The sequence below is a fragment of the Clinocottus analis genome, unplaced genomic scaffold (assembly GCF_023055335.1).
Source record: "Clinocottus analis isolate CAN_PGR_092001 unplaced genomic scaffold, fCliAna1.0.p SCAF_4, whole genome shotgun sequence".
In the NCBI taxonomy this organism is placed as follows: domain Eukaryota; kingdom Metazoa; phylum Chordata; class Actinopteri; order Perciformes; family Cottidae; genus Clinocottus; species Clinocottus analis.
In genome coordinates this window covers 4,109,377-4,125,909 of record NW_027176153.1, presented here as the reverse complement: position 1 = coordinate 4,125,909, position 16,533 = coordinate 4,109,377, and the positions used below count along the sequence as shown (strand labels likewise).

At 44.5% G+C, this 16,533-nt stretch overlaps 3 protein-coding genes across 4 annotated transcripts; 2 read left to right on the top strand and 1 right to left on the bottom strand.

Moving 5' to 3' along the window:
* The first annotated feature begins 233 nt into the window (after nucleotides 1–233).
* Nucleotides 234–2,735, top strand: trh (thyrotropin-releasing hormone). Its single transcript, XM_068597986.1, has 3 exons — nucleotides 234–315; nucleotides 739–946; nucleotides 1,372–2,735. Exons 2-3 carry the CDS (start codon nucleotides 751–753, stop codon nucleotides 2,001–2,003), a joined length of 828 nt encoding a protein of 275 aa, XP_068454087.1. The 5' UTR covers nucleotides 234–315; nucleotides 739–750; the 3' UTR covers nucleotides 2,004–2,735.
* A 1,944-nt stretch (nucleotides 2,736–4,679) lies between these two features.
* On the top strand, nucleotides 4,680–12,775 carry LOC137800945 (rabenosyn-5). 2 transcript variants are annotated; one of them, XM_068598314.1, is made up of 12 exons: nucleotides 4,680–4,919; nucleotides 6,877–7,187; nucleotides 7,507–7,641; nucleotides 7,779–7,879; nucleotides 8,009–8,054; nucleotides 8,144–8,305; nucleotides 8,408–8,682; nucleotides 8,897–8,967; nucleotides 9,092–9,178; nucleotides 9,292–9,394; nucleotides 9,477–9,581; nucleotides 9,662–12,775. In XM_068598314.1, exons 2-12 carry the CDS (start codon nucleotides 7,025–7,027, stop codon nucleotides 10,802–10,804), a joined length of 2,391 nt encoding a protein of 796 aa, XP_068454415.1. In that variant the 5' UTR covers nucleotides 4,680–4,919; nucleotides 6,877–7,024; the 3' UTR covers nucleotides 10,805–12,775. The 2 variants fall into 2 exon arrangements, with proteins under 2 accessions (XP_068454415.1, XP_068454414.1); XM_068598313.1 differs by lacking the exon at nucleotides 4,680–4,919 and adding an exon at nucleotides 6,007–6,105.
* Nucleotides 12,776–12,879: 104 nt separating this feature from the next.
* On the bottom strand, nucleotides 12,880–15,555 carry mrps25 (mitochondrial ribosomal protein S25). The gene is made up of 4 exons (XM_068598047.1): nucleotides 15,362–15,555; nucleotides 14,265–14,371; nucleotides 13,956–14,043; nucleotides 12,880–13,359 (listed from the first exon to the last, which is right to left on the bottom strand). The coding sequence occupies exons 1-4, from the start codon at nucleotides 15,493–15,495 to the stop codon at nucleotides 13,170–13,172; spliced, it is 519 nt and encodes a 172-aa protein (XP_068454148.1). The 5' UTR covers nucleotides 15,496–15,555; the 3' UTR covers nucleotides 12,880–13,169.
* Nucleotides 15,556–16,533: the final 978 nt, after the last annotated feature.

The window sequence follows — 16,533 nt, the reverse complement described above, 5'->3', positions numbered from 1 at the left end:
CATCTGATCCAGTCATTAGCTGCCTCACCCTCCGCTTGTTGTTGTTGTTGTTGTTGTCTTTACATCACAGCCCTCCACATCGGGCGATCATTCACCAAAATCCAGCTGCGCGCGACACGGTGACATCAGCGGGGACGAGGGATCCTGAGAAATGACTCCAGGGCGTCGGTGTGACGCCAGTGCCCGGCGAGTATAAAAGCTGACACGGGGAAGTGATCTGCTCATTCCTCCAGACCTGGTCCACACGGGTGCTGCTGCAGGCTCAGAGCCACTACGTCACCAGAGTCTGAGGAAGAGGAGAGCTCGGGCATACAGGTGAGGCTGGCGCGCTGTGGTGTTGACTTTACTGCGTTAGTGGAGCCGCTCCATCATATCCGGTTCCAACGCGTTATGTATTATAGAAATGGTCTTTGTGTCATTCAGATTGATTTAGAATGTTTTTAGGACAACTTGGCGCTCAGTTTACATCTTTTAATTATTTTAAAACTAAACTGTTCCCCGTACCATACTTGTTTATGGATCATAAGAACCTTAACTGGTCCGAGTTTAATGTCACAGGCGTCAAGAAAACGTTGAACCAAGTTGCACTAGTTCAAATGATTGACCTCTTATCCGATATATATATATATATATATATATATATATATATATATATATATATATATATATATATATATATATATATATATATATATATATATATATATATATATAGATCATAATCTGTTTCTTCATCAGAGGACCAACTGAATGACCATGAAGTCGACGTGCCTGCTCATCTTGGCTTTTCTCGTGGTCTGCAACGTCACCGTGTCTGGAGGACAGGGCCTCCCCGCTGGGGCTCAGACGGACGGGAGGACCATCGACGACATCCTCCTGCAGAGAGCAGAAAGCCTTCTGCTGCGGTCCATTCTCAAAAAGATACAGGACGAAGACGGCAGAAACGGTGCGTAAAGTGTTTGTGTGTGTGTGTGCGTGTGTGTTAGATCAGTTGTGATATAATGCACAATGGTGACATTATGAAGTTGACTTTGTTGTGTATTGCTCAGTGATTATGAAGTTGATTTCCACAGCGCCGTGTCGTTGATAGCAGGGCAAATTGTTTCGATTTTAAGTTGGAAGTATTGAAAGTAAAAACATGTTCTAGAGTTTTGGGCTTAAGGCTTATATACATTTGGGTGTTTCCAGTTATAAACGTATGAATAATCATACAACACAATATTTTAAAACAAGAAAATGCAGAGGAGATGGATCACCCAAAACTCGCGTGTGCGTAATTTACGCACGGCACGTCCAAACTCGGCAAACGGGGATATACATAGGATACTTTAGGCTCCTTGAAGTACTCTAAATACTGCTTTCCTTCTCCAGAGGGATTTTCCTCACAGGCAGAATGGGTGACCAAACGACAGCATCCCGGTAAGAGATACGGCGAGGACTTGGAGAAGCGGCAGCATCCGGGGAGGAGAGAAGAAGAGGAAGAGGATGAACAGTACTTGGATGTTGAAAAGAGACAGCACCCCGGGAAGCGCGAGGGAGACGCGCACTCGTTCCTGGAGCTGCAGAAGAGGCAGCACCCGGGGAAGCGCTTCGCGGTGGGACGCGTTTCTGAAAACCCCGCGACGCTCCTGGGGGAACTTTCAAAGCGCCAGCATCCGGGTAAGCGCTACCTGGTGACGTACAGCAAGCGCCAGCACCCAGGTAAGCGCGACGGGGACTGGGAAGGGGACTGGGACGCGGACGGAGAGGGAGACGACGACGACGATGACGAAGACCTCGCGGACTTGGAGAAGCGGCAGCACCCCGGGAAACGCTTTTGGGATACCTCCAGTCCGGATTTAGCCACAGACAGTCTGTGTGACGTATTGGACCCTACGAGCTGCAGCAAGTCCAGTTTGCTGCTCGACTTTTTAGACAACATTACCAAGAGCCACGCCGAGGAGAAGCGACAACACCCGGGGAAAAGGTTTGCACCCGAGGAGGACCTAGAGGAAGGAGAGTAGGGTCAAAACACACAGCCGGTGTGTGCGTGCGCGTGTGTGTGTCTGCTGCTGTGTTGTAAACAAATACATGTGTAAATGAAGTGACAACAGTGAATAATTAAAAACGAAAAAATAATTTACACCATTTAATCTGTTGTGCCACCGACAGTTTCTGTATCACCGTCGCTAAACAAAAAAAAATCATGTATCTGCTGTTTGTTTTGTTTGGAGAGCTTGTGCGTAATTGTCCTCCAAACTGATTGTATCGCTGTAAAGTTGGGTTTCGCGCCCTATATCTTGGTTTAATTCATTGGCATTTATTTGGTAGTTATCCAGTTGATTAGGCTACTTGTGCTCAGATCAAGTCCACGGATGAAAAGCGTGAGTCTGCTGGCGTGCCGCCTCTGTGAGGCGGCGCGCGCTCTTCAGCCCGGTGGCGTCACGCTGGAAATGTGATGGATGGAAGTGGCCGACGTTTACTCACAGCTTTGCAGAGATGGAATCCATTTGATTTGTGTTTTTTCCCCTCATTATTTTCTACTTCTGTATAATATAAGTATAATATAATTGATACCACCGCAAAATAAAATATGTCTGATTATTTTTCTACGTATATTATTGCATGGATCAAGTTGATTTAACTTATAACGTTTAAAAGCCTTTGCCTTAAAGTCAACCGCCAATGTTTTTGTTGGACAATAAAACGCATTGGTAAAAAAAAAATAATGTATGGTTTGCTTCACAAGTAATTTGTGCACTATTAAAGTCTATTAAACTGTTTATCCAACCCAGCAGGTCTAATTAGTGTGAAGTCCAACATGTGACTCAGTAGCACAGAGTGTGACAGATATCGCCTCTCCTCGCTTTAATTGGGCTCCTTCCATCAGAGCAGCTGTCCGCGGGCCGGATCAATATGCACGATATTCATTAGGCACGTGAGATGGAGAGAGATGGAGGCTTCGTGGTGCAGAAGCCCGACTGATCTGCGCGCGCAGCTTTCAACTCCAGCGGCATAATGTGCTTCAGATGATTCAACAAAGCATCAAGCAGCACGGGAAAGATGCACATGGTCTGCACTGGATGAGACTTTCAGATGAATAATACATATACTTATCTTGTGCACAAAAATAATGGTGACAACTCGAATTGCCTCAAGAATATATATATATATATATATATATATATATATATATATATATATATATATATATATATATATATATATATATATATAATTTTGTTAAAAAGTTTGTTTGCTTATATTTCAGTCAGTCTGTAGAAAGTGTCTTCAAAAAAGAAAACTAACCTATGTGACAATGATACGTGCACGTGCACACACACACACACACGCACACACACACACACACACACACACACACACACACACACACACACACACACACACACACACACACCTCAAAGTGAACTCTACCGCACTTTCACGATAAATACTTGAATAGGGTAAATCGTCGCAGAGATATCGTTGTCATTTTAAGACCATTTCATGCCTCTGATATAATGACAATATAAGAGAATAACTATGCAAGAACATCCTTTTTAAGGAGCATTAATACTTAAGAATATTTAGACATTGGATTGGGATGTGAATTTTTTGTTTTTAAATATCAAAAATAAATATATCGTGAACACAACCTCGCGCATATTTATAATCCTTTACAGAACATGTGCTCAATGATAAGTAATGCAACAAGTTTAAGTTAGAACAACGTCTCACAGCAGAGCTGTAGAGGATCACTGATCAGATCGAGGTCGTGTCCATATATTGAACGATCAGTCGATTATTATTGCGACCGCTCTTTACAGGTTGTCCTTTTTATGTTTGAATTGTTTCATTTTAAAGAGTTTCCTCATCCAAGACTTTCCGATATGCAAGCAAAAGTTAGAGAAAATTTACATTAAACCGAATTTTACATAGAAAAGATTATAGTATTTTTACATTCATGTTCTTGACCCCCAAGAGTGAGAACGGCTGAGACAGTCCAACCGATTATACTTTCATTTGTCAATGACTGAGTAATCAATGAGCTTTGGGCCCCATTGACCTCAAGGCTTTAATAATAAACTCTGCATTGTGATTGTGTTTTACCAAAAAGCGCCAAAAACAGAGCTTTGAGCTAACGTATAAAGTTTATAAAACTATAAACTACAGAGTTAGTCAAGTTAGTTTATGCAGAAACACAAAGCCTTTATTATTTCAGGTCACATAATTCTGAGCACATTTTGCAACTCATGAAATTGTCCGAAACCAACTGACACAAAGTGAATTTAGCTGCTTCTAACACTACATACTGACATACTAGCCCCTTTTCCTGAGCGGCCATGTTGCCATGTTGCAGCGTAGTAAACACAGGTGCAATTGATCACATTGATTTTAACCCTGTATAATTTAGTGTGTCACAGCCGGTCCAGTGAGCCAGCATGCACAGCGCCGTGCATCTCACCCACCGAAATGGAACGGGGCCATAATTAACGTGATTAATTACACCTGTGTGTGTTTGTGTTGCCACGCCGTGACGCCGCGATAAGGCTGTATTCGAAGAGAATCTTTGAGGTCAGTCATTGGCCTAAAACAGCAGACGGGAAACACTATGATGTACGTCACGTAACGGTCCAGTGTCGTCATGACAGCGTCAGCAGGAGAGGAAACTACTTCCGGGAGTTTCTGATAGGGACGCTAGTGAGCGAAGTTAGAATTGAAATAAAACATGGAGGGAAGAGTGATACTACAGTCAAGGAGAAAATATTAATATTAAGTCGGAATAACAGAATATGGAAGATATTGTCTTTATTTATTTTGTAGCAAACGTTGGGCGAGATGAAGTACCGCGCCGCCTGCAGGTGAGGTGAGGTACTGCAACCAGAATTGTCAGCGCAGAAGAAGAAAGTGGACGGGAGAAGATGGGAAGATGCAGTCAGGTAATTAATGATAATGTAATAAGAGAAAATCTAGTGACCTTTATTGCAAGAGTATGGATTTAGTTATCATTAAAAGCAGTGGTTCACCATCTTGGGCTGCAGACAAAATCATTAAACAAGACACTCGTTGAAAAATTGTTAACATTTTTGTAATATAGTGCTTTACCTTCACATGAAAAGAAAGGAAGTAGGGGTGGTGGTGAAAGGAACTCGTTAATCAAGACTTATAGAGTACTGGGTAAAGGTCAGAAATATGTTGTGATATATGTTAATCAAGATGGTGAGCATAGATTATTTTAATAGGTATACCTGTGAATATTTGGACAGGTTGCTAGAAGTTTAAGTCGTGAGATCGCAGAAATAGAGTGGTAAAATGTCTGTAGAGTCAAAGCAAAGAGATTCAGACAGTGGAATTATGAAGACTGCCTAAATAGCAGAAGTGTGGAGTGTGATTAAGAGGGTGGGCAGGAACAGAAGTCTGAAGCAGAAGTAGTAAATCGGGTCAAGACTAAAATTATGGTGAAAGCATTTGATAGCAACGTAGTTTAAGATATCTGACTGAAGGAAAGAGAGGGAAGAATTAACACCGAGAGAAAGCACTATGCAGGAGCATTGGATAGGAGACGTTTGAATTTCGTTGTGCATCCCTGTGTTGCGTCATGACAATCAATGATCCTTGAATCCTTGGTATTATCCAGTCAATTATCTATTTAGTTTAGAAAAGACTTTTGTGTTCAAATAATAGCCGTCATCACCGGGGGAAAAAACTAAATTTATCCTATAATGTTGACATTTTTTGAAGATTTATGGAAACAATGGTTCATTTAATTAAATAATTAAAGCCAACAAAAGCATGGAAAGAGGCTTTATTGTTTCCTAAAATTATTTCATATCTAGTCTGTATCCCTAAGCAGACGGTGGCCGTAATGCACATAACACACGTATTGCTAATCCACCATTAAAATCCTATTTTTGACAAAAAGAAGATACAAAATCCTATTTTTGTTGAGAACAAGGCGGGTCCAGTTCGTGTGCGTTTCGCGTCGTTTGTCTCTCGTGTCTTTCCGTACTGGCCGAATGCTAACCACATGACCAGGCAGGGCTGCTGCTGCTGCTGCAGCTGGTGTTGTCGAGCTGTCAAAGAGGATCCTAACTGTCAACCACACAGCTATTATTGGATTAATTTGTAAGTACAGCGAGTAGTGTTGATCATTCCGCGAGTATTTGTTTGAGAAGTTTGACGTTATTCGCTCCTCCGTGTTTTTTTCTCTCCAATAGCTCGGTGAGAGAATAACGAGAGCGCTTGTTAGCATTCCGCTGCTAACATTACATAAATACTCAACAGCACAACTTCAGTCGTCGCGGTGGTTAATACACAAATATGGCATATTTTAATTGAATGGCGCTCGCTCGCAGTCCGAAGGGTTAACACTACGTAGTTCCCCTGACTGAGAGGAGGCTTAAGTGTGTAAAGTCCTGGCGAGCAAACATAGACGTGTCACAGGAAACAATTGAAGTTCATTTATTTGACATCGAGAAAGCATATGTAACGTATAGATGGATACAATAGATGCGTGCTATTCATTCATGGGACTGTGTGCAATAACAGTAACATGTTAGCGAGACTTCACCATGATGCAGCTCTCTGTTGTGGACCAGATTAGAGTTACATTTTAACCCTTTAGGAGCAATATTCAACAATCATTAGCTTCAATATGTGCAGGTGTAATATAACATGTAAGACATCACAATCCTCTCTTATTTAGTGTCAATGTCACATATTGACACTCATTCCCTCTATACTTTAATCCCCTAAAAGTCACATTATTCAGTTTGCATAAGGGAGAGAGTATATGGTGTGCTTTTAAATCGTTTTTTTTTCAGAGGGCACGGTAATTAACATGTGAATCCCCCACAAGGTATTTGGGACTTATATTTGCATCAATCTACTTCCCAGGGTTTCCTCTGGTGTGATGGCGCCATCTCCATCTTTAAGGGGGTCGCACGCCCCGTGACATGCGGACCTCAGCGAGACTCTCCCACATTGCATCTCTTCCCCTCCTCCCCCCCTCTACCCTCCTTGAACTCAGCCCGCCGCTGCGGTCATGGCCTCCAGTTATCCGCCCCCCTTCGAGGGCACCGGTGAAGTGAAGGAGGGCTTCCTGTGCCCGCTGTGCCTGAAGGACCTTCAGTCCTTCTACCAGCTCCAGGACCACTACGAGGAGGAGCACTCTGGGGACGACCGCCACGTGAGGGGACAGCTCAAAAGTGAGTCACGGGGATGATCGCACTCGGCTCGCAGCTACGGGAGCAACTTGAGTTGCAAAATGGAATCAAAAACAACTTTATATGGTCTCGTAAAAGCAGTTCATGGGGTAAAAATTGATTTTGATACATGGGCACTGCAGTGTTTGACTTGGTGGAAATTGTTGCCAGAATGAATTGGCAACATTTTCTGCTGCAGGGAGGGAAAGTAGAAAATACTGATGAACTGCAGGGGACGAGTGCGGTCAGAAAACAGGAGGGAGGGGTGCTCTCTGATTTGTTCTCGTGGACTTAGAGGTTTTACATTTTTCTTTGTGCACAGATTTGGTTCAGAAAGCAAAGAAAGCCAAAGACAAGCTGCTGAAAAGGGACGGAGACGACCGACCGGACACAGGCAGCTACGAGTCCTTTTACTATGGAGGAGTGGACCCCTACATGTGGGAGCCTCAGGAACTGGGTGAGACTGTGCAACTGGTCTGTGAACTTGGAGTTTGTCATATAATTTGAATAGGAACCAGACTAGAGCATTGATGGGATTTACTAAGACACACTGAACTCTGATGGTGGCCCCCGTCCCTCTTTTGCTTTTTCTAGGGGCGACCAGAAGTCACCTAGATTTCTTCAAGAAACACCGTGCCGCTCGGATCGATCACTACGTCATCGAGGTCAACAAGCTCATCATCAGACTGGAAAAGGTTTGCTTCCAACGGCACGGATCAAGACTTCCTCGCGCCAGCAATCTCTCCTGGCTGTTGATGCAATTACACTTGAGATAACTGCCTAACTGTGTCGACTCATTTGCCAAATCATTTGTCTTTTTCTAGCTGACGTCGTTCGACAGGATCAACTCCGACGCTGCCAGAATCAGAGGTTTGTGTTTCCATCGCGACTCCGTCTGCTCTCTCTGAAGGTCAATGAGTTCACTATGAGTGAATGATCCTTTTCGTCCTCTTTTCTAGCCATTGAGAAGTCAGTGGTGTCGTGGGTGAACGACTCGGACGTCCCGTTCTGTCCCGACTGCGGAAACAAGTTCAACATCCGGAACAGGCGGCACCACTGTCGCCTCTGCGGGTCCATCATGTGCAGGAAGTGCATGGAGTTTGTCCTCTTACCTATGGCTCGTACGTATGAACAAAAAAACAACCTACCACGAGTTCCCATCGCGTATCAAGTTTGGCCGTTCGTGTTTTTAATACTGCGAAACACTTTTTCTTTGCTCACAGAAAAGCTGATTAACGGGACGCGAGAGGCGCTGTGTGTACCCGGAAGCCCGGTTCATTCCCAGTCCCAACCAGTTGGAGGAGGCGGCGGCGGCGGCGGCAGTGGGATGGGCTCCAGAAGAGGCAGCATCAGCAGCCTGAGCAGCGTCACGTCCATGCTGGAGGAAAAGGACGACGAGAAGATCCGCTGCTGCCGCCACTGCATGGACACGCTGCTGAAGAGGCAGCAGAAGCTGGAGGAGAAGGACCACATGCCGGATGTAGTGAAACTCTACCAGGTCGGCACAGCAAACCCCTGGTTAAAATGATAAAAGGGCATCATTTTACAGTCCGTCCCTCTTCTTCTGTTCCCACTAGTAACGTCTGTGATTCTGTGTTTTTTGTTCTCATGCTGCCGTTGAGTTTACGCTGTCGCATCCTTCCTGTCATTCAGTGTTTGTCTTTTGGGGTTTCCTGTTGTTCAACTTGCTCAAAACTTGTTCTTCCTGCCAGCGGCTGAGGATGTGCATGGAGAAGGTGGACGAAAAGGCTCCAGAATACATCAGGATGGCAGAATCGCTGAAGTAAGACCCCGTTTAAAAAAATTAAAAAAAAGTGGTTATTTAGGAAATGTTTTCTGATGCGAGGAAAATGAACTTTTAACATGAGAGACGGCTCGCTCATCCTCGTGGCTCTCTGATCCCACAGTGCCGGAGAAACCACGTACAACCTCGACACTGCAGGCGGACTGAGGCTGGAGGTGATGAAATACTACGAGCTGATCGATGCCCTGAGGTACACGTCGGTCCTAAATGACAGAAATGTCATGAATGAGCAGAAGTCTTCTGTCATGTTTGTGGATAAATGAAGTTTTTAAGATCAAATGGAGTTCTGTGTTTTCTTCTCAGTAAGAAGATTTTAACCCTAAGAGCAAAAGACGTTCCACCGCCGCATCCAAAGGCCCTCCAGCTGCAGAGGATGATCCGTTACACCGCCACGCTGTTCGTCCAGGTGAGCTTCAGAACATGCGTCTCTTCCATTTGATCCTTTCTTTCCTTGAGTTCACACATTGTCCGCGTCCTCTCCGTTTTAGGAGAAGCTTTTAGGCCTGATGTCTTTACCCACGAAGGTTAAATACGAAGAGCTGAAAGAAAAGAGAAAACAGGAACAAGAGAAGAGACTCCAGCAGGAGAGACTGGTGAGATCATTGTACAGCTACTTCTCCTCCACCGTTCAGAACTCGTCACTAAATGCGTGCGTGTCATCTCATCTCAACAGGCGTCCCAGGAGACCCTGAAGAAGTCTGAGAAAAGCCGCCCGGCTCCCAGCGCCAACGGAGAGCCGCCGCGGGCCCCCCGGGCGCCGCACATGACCAAAGCCGGCGGGTGGCTGCCCTCGGCGGACTCCGCCGGCGCGCGCAGCGAGCTGGAGGACCCCCTGCTGCAGCAGATCAAGAACATCCAGTCGTTCCTGCGGCAGGCGCGGGAGGCCCGGAGGATGGACGAGGTGGCCATGCTGGAGGAGAACCTGCGTCAGCTGCAGGACGAGTACGACCAGCAGCAGACCAGCCTGGCCATCGCGCTCTCCCAGAAGCTGGCCGAGGAGGAGAGCCTGCAGCAGGGGGAGCTGGACCGCCTGGAGGCCCGGGAGAGAGCGGAGAGGGAGGAGAACGAGGAAAAGGAGCACTGGGGCCCCGCCGGCGCTCAGCCTCCCGTCACCTGGGAGAGGTCTCTGGACGTCGGGCCGGCCGGCGGCTTCAACGGAGAGGACGACGTCGCCGACGAGGGCGACCTGACTCCGAAAGCCAAGAGCAGCCCGGCCTCAGCCAGAGCGCTCCCGGCTCTCGCGAGCCGGGAGGAGTCGCCTCCCAGGTTGAGGAGCTTAGGGGGCCACGTGACTCCCCCCGGTGGCGAAGAGCAGAACAGCGCCTCCCTCAACCCTTTCGATGAAGAGGACTCCACGCCCACCGAGGAGGATCCATCCAATCCCTTCTTTGAGGACATAAAGAAGGAACACAAAGAGGTCGGCGGCGAGAAGAGGGAGTACAACCCATTCGACGAAGAGGAAGAGGAGGCGGAGGCAGGCGAGGAGGACAAACCGGTCGAGGCCGCGCCCGCGCCTGCGCCCGTGTCCGGAAACCCCTTTGAAGACAGCGATACGGACGCGGGCAACCCGTTCCTGGAGGCCTCCGGGAGCTCGCCGGGAGTCTCGACCAACCCCTTCGACGTGGGCGACGTCGTGGAGGATTTGCCCGACGTGGACATGATCGAGGAGGAGCTGCTGCTGCAGCAGATCGACAACATCCGGGCGTACATCTTTGACGCCAAGCTCAGCGGCCGCCTCGACGAGGTGGAGCTCCTGTCGGCGAACCTCAGAGAGCTCCAGCACACCCTGCAAGAGCAGAAGAAAAAGAAGCACTGACCCCGCCCACAAAGCCCCCTCTACTACTACTACTACTACCTGCTACTTACCAAGTCCTGCAAGGCGAGCTCACTTTACATGACTAATGTAAACCCACTGGTTTTAATCTGGGCGAGGTCCGCCAAACCACACAAAGACTTCCTAAGTCCCAAAATGAAATATGTACTGAAAGCTCAGCAGACTGGAGTGACTCCCTTAACTTTCTAAACCACTCGTCCCGTCCCGGGTCGCTCTCAAGAGGGCTGGAGTCTATTTCAGCATGCACAGTTTTTAAGCACTTGCAAGAAAAAGGTCTGTTTGTACAGTTTGCATGTTGCTGTAGATATCAACCCTGTCGCAACAGGAAGAACAAACTATTCCTTTGAGGGTTCGCTCGAGTCTGACTGTGGGAGTCAGGATGGGTGGAAGTTCGGATCTCCGGCTGTGACCCGACGAACAAAGTCCAAATGGAATTGTGGCCAAAAATGAAAAGAAACGGGAGCCACGAAGCAGCGAATGCACATTTTAAAATCTATGGTTGAATGTGCAGGTTTTTTTTGTTGTTGTTGCCAAATTAGGATCAAAGATTACTCACTGACATTCTCTCTCATAACACGGTCACGGTGGACCGTAAACCCAGAGATAGCGTCTCTCAGCTTGGCGACTACATTACCCAAAATGTAAATACACCATCGTAGCCTCACGCGGCCCACAGGCGTCGTCTCAGTACTTTCCAGATTGTTTGAAATGTTCTAACTTGTTCGTCTTTGGCTGTCGACTCGGGTGACATCACGCGAGGGAAATCTTTTCATGGAGACACAAGAACCAGACGCAAGCTAAAAAGAACCAAAGCGTACTGGCCCCAAAACACCCATCTGATCATTTAATCAGACGCGAATGAGTTGAGACATTTCGACCAGCCTCTGATCAGTCAAGTTGTTATTTATCGAAACGTCATCACAGACTTAAATGATTAAAATCGGTCACATGACTTTCCCCTCGTGTCGCAGATTCACGCAGGAAGTTAAAGACGCAGAATCAGAGCTTTGTCGTCGCTCTCGTTATGTGGCTTTCACCCATGACTACGACGACGTTATCGGAGGCTTTTAATCCTTAATCATTCTATAAATAACCACGCGAATAAGTGTTACTGTTCATTTCTGTTTCGGTGGAAGTTGCTTTTTCTGTAAAACTGAATTTAAACGTTAACTCCGTCCGTGAGCTCCTACTCGAGCAGATCCACGTCATCATTTATTTTGTGCATCTCGTCGGTGTCATTTTTAGACCTTTCTTTTATTTTTTTACAGCGTTGAACGAAGTGAACAAAGCGTTTTCCCCACATCCTGCCGTGGGACCCTCGTTGACAGAAGCACTACAGATCCAACCGAGCACTTGTGAGAGGAGGAGGATGAGGGGGGGGGGGGGGGTTGCACGATTATAGTTCTGTTCGCGGCCACGCCCGTCTTCCTGCTTTCTTTTCTACATTTGGACGGAGTTCAGAGCCGTCGGGGCCGAGAGCTAAAGCGTGTAATTTATTCAGCGGTTTCAACCAAGACGTCCATTCATCCAGCTTCCACCACGGACCAACCGAACACCGTCTGCATCTACAACCAAGGAGTCCAATAAAATCCCAGTGTGCACGTCCCCATTTCTAAAGATCAACTAAGTCCTCGAGGCTCAACGCAGCTTTTTTTTGTGTCAGATTAATTACCCACTACATTACTGCCAGCAAGTATTATCACAGTGTTAAGAAACGTCACCGTGCTTCTCCGGTCAGTCCGAATGTCCTGAAATGTCTTCAGACAAAAGCAGCGTTTGTCTGTTGACCTCGCACTAATAGCTGAAGATCCAGAGCGACGCGTGGGACACTAAATGTTGTGTGTGAAGCTTCTTCATGTGTACTAGCGGTTGATTTTTTTTTTTAGGTAATTTGCTAAAGCATTTTTGATGCACAAACTTCTCATATCAGCACCAATAAAACATGAAAATAAAAAGTTGTCTCTGTAAAACATTTCTTGCTCTTTTGTGGTTAAGTTTTCCTTGAGGTTTACATGTTCCTAATTGTTTTGAACACAGTGACGACTGCAGCCACACATGCAGGCAAATCCATTTTATTTCAACGTTTACAGTGTTGACACATTGCTCATCCTGATGGGAGGATTCTTCACGGGCCGGGACCGGAAAGCCCAAACAACGTTGTGTGTGTTGGTGGCGTCCTGCTGCTCGGGGGTTCAACAGCGGGTCTCCGTCCACAGCAGCATGCATTTAGACGCTCATCTACAGACACATGTTCTTTGCAATGCCGTAGTCCTTTAGTTGTGCCATCGTACAAAATCACAACGGGGTCCGGTGTATGTACAGTCCTCAGCTTCTCCTCCTCGGCGCCTCACTCCTGCACGGCCGCCATCTTGGTTCGGTATTTCCCCGTCATCTCCTTGGGCAGCGGCGTGTTGCTGGGACACGGCACCTGGCCGTCCACCTGGCAGATGCACTCCCTCAGGCAGTACTTCGTGGGGCCGAAGTTGGCGGGGTTGGAGGCCTGCATCTTGGCCTGAGCCTCGGCTTGTAACACGACTCTGGAGAAGAGAGCGGATGCAATCGGTATCTGGTCTGTAATTATAGTATCTGGTCTGTAGTTATGGTATCTGGTCTGTAGTTATGGTATCTGGTCTGTAGTTATAGTATCTGGTCTGCAGTTATAGTATCTGGTCTGCAGTTATAGTATCTGGTCTGCAGTTATAGTATCTCATCTGTCGTTATAGTATCTGGTCTGTAGTTACAGTATCTGGTCTGTAGTTACAGTATCTGGTCAGCACAGGGTTGGGCCTTTTTTGCAGAAGGCCTTTTGAAAAGTCAGTTGGGAACCTCGCAGCTGTAAATAACAGTCGTTGAAGGCAGGGTTGGTAATTCATTTGTAATGTAATGAGCATTAACACATCGTGTTCTGTGTGACTTTTGGAGCTTGTGTTGCCACTTTCATTGAGGAAAAAAAGAGCTGTGATAATAAATGAAGTTTATGATGAAATTTTCTCTCGCTATTTTCTCAAGATTACCAACACGACCTTCAATGTTATTACTTAAATCAGTCTCCTTCTTTGAGGTCCCTTAATGAGTGCTTTTATAACATCCATCAGAAATGCATTTCTTGTTTAAATATTTTAGAATATCTTACTCTGATTTGCCCAAAATCTTCTTCACGTGTTGAGATATTTGATTGTGGTTCTTCCCTTCCACGTCCACCAGAACTTGCTCCCCATCATCTGCAAAGGAGAGAGAGAGCATGTCAGCCCGGGCTTCATACAATACATAATAAAAATGATGGCAATATGAATGCAGGTCAAACGAGCACACGAGAGAAGTTTTGCCTTTTTGGTTTTCTGCCAGAATTTTTTTCAAAAAACATTCAGAAAATATCCAGTTTGGAGTTAAAAATGATAGAAAACTTCTCCTGTTTGCATCAAGCAGAGCGAGAAGAACAAACCCAGGTAGAACTTCAAGAACGGTGACGGCGTCATATTTTTGAACATCATTATTTGGAGCCACTGGTTTTTGTACTGGATCTGAGGAATATTGAAGAACACAAACTTTCTGCAAAAAAACAAAGAACAAGGAAACATTTAAAACAGATGGTCTGAGTTCCTTTTAACATATTTCTTAAAGTACATTTTTCATGCTACATTTAAAACTCCTCTTGGTTCTGAATGGACAAAAGCAGAAATGTTTTATTTACACTATTCCATATTAATCTATCATCATTAGTTGGAATAGTTATTTAATCTAGTCAAGGAAACTTAAGAAATAAGTCAACTTTACTTGTCACTTTTGAACGTTGTCTCATGTATTTATATTCTGTAATAGCTGCACAATATTGATCCCGTACTTTAAAGATTCCCTGATTGATGCACGTTCACTACAGCCGCCTGTGGTAAGTGTTGTTTTTGCAATAAAAACAAACATATGCTGGTAGTTGTGCATGAAATTAGAAGTAACGTAAAGACAGAAAAAGCTTAAATCTGACGATATAATCAACTAAATAAAGTAAAACTGAAGTGATTGACGGATCGCTCTATCAGACAATCAACGGGAAGTCAACTGGCGTCTATTTGATGATAAATTAAAATATCTCTGGTTCCAACTTCTTTAATCTCAGAAATGTTGCTGCTTTAGAAAGACATGGACCTGGGCTCAGGAGAAATTGTAATGTGCATATTTCACAATTGTATTTACCAAACAATTAGCTAAGCAATATAAATATAAATAAATATATATATATATATATATATATATATATATATATATATATATATATATATATATATATATATATATATATATATACACACAAACACACACACACACACACTGTAGTTGATTATAGCTTAATAACCAGCAAATATGAATACATAAGAAATTAAAATACTATAAATGATAATAGAAGTAAAAAACAAGGCGCTACCACATTGACCACTAACGTTACTGGTCTTTCAGAGAGTAATGGGCAGAGTTAAATATCTCTAATGGAACTCAGAATCGCAGGTTTCTGCTGCTCGTGTCTCGCGCTCGAGTCTCGCGGCTGACCTTGCTCCGTCGCTCAGCTCTCCCGTCGTGTTGTAGTTCACCGTCATGATCTTCACGCGGTTCTTGAAGATGATGTCTCCCTTCTGGAGGTACTCCAGAGTCCTCCGGATGGGGAACCGTCCTTTCATCGGCATCTTGCGGGCCCTTTTAGCTCGTATTTACAAAGCACCCACAACACAGGAGTCCGGTACGGGAAAAGGCGCTCTTTGATGACGTCACATGAGCGACCAGGAAGTTGGCAGTTTTTTTTTTTAACATGACAACAAATAAATAAACAAAAGACATACTTACGTGTTACATTATTATTATTATTATTATTATTATTATTATTATTATTATTATTATTATTATTAATTAAACTGCTTTAAAAAAATGTTATAGTTTGTTTTCACTTTTTTATTAAACAAACACATTTTTAAAAAAACAGCGAGGCGGGTTGGACATAACTCCTTGTGTCTGAGTAGAAAAAATAAAAAGATAAGAAAATAAATGAAATATATTATGTATAATAAACAACAATACACAATATAATACATAATATAATACATTAACTCCATTTAAATCAAAAGTTTGTACAGTCAACTTTAACAATCATAATCCAATTGTATAATTGACATTACTCTGAAATGTGACTTTTTAAAATAAATTATATTAGCGTCGCCCAATTCCTCGAATCACATATTTGCCTCAGAGGGCTTTTACAATCTGGACATCCTTGGACATAAAAAATACTCTCAACCCCACGATAAAGAAAATCTACTTTTATGAATGAAGAATTAAGTTTTTGCCAAAATTATTTAATGTACTTTCCTGGATGTACATTCTGTCAGTGCGTGCTTTGAGAGAATATGGACTCAGTTTATACTGTACTACAAATTAAATAAATGTTTTTTTGGGGTGTGTAAAGCTTTATTTACACGAGATAGGATTCTGATTCAGTTCTCAGAGTTCCCCTTTTGCTATAATATACAAGTTATGACAGGTATTGACCCTCGCTCGGACGCTTCTAGCATGAAGAGACTCAGTCGTGTCGTATTTCATACGCAATTGTTTATTTCTTTAATAGTGCGCGGCCTCAGAGAAGCCGGCCTCGGACACTGGAATGCCGATACAGGAGCTCAGTCGTTATTACATCTTGTTTTTTTATATCTTCATCGGCGTGAGGTAGAGAT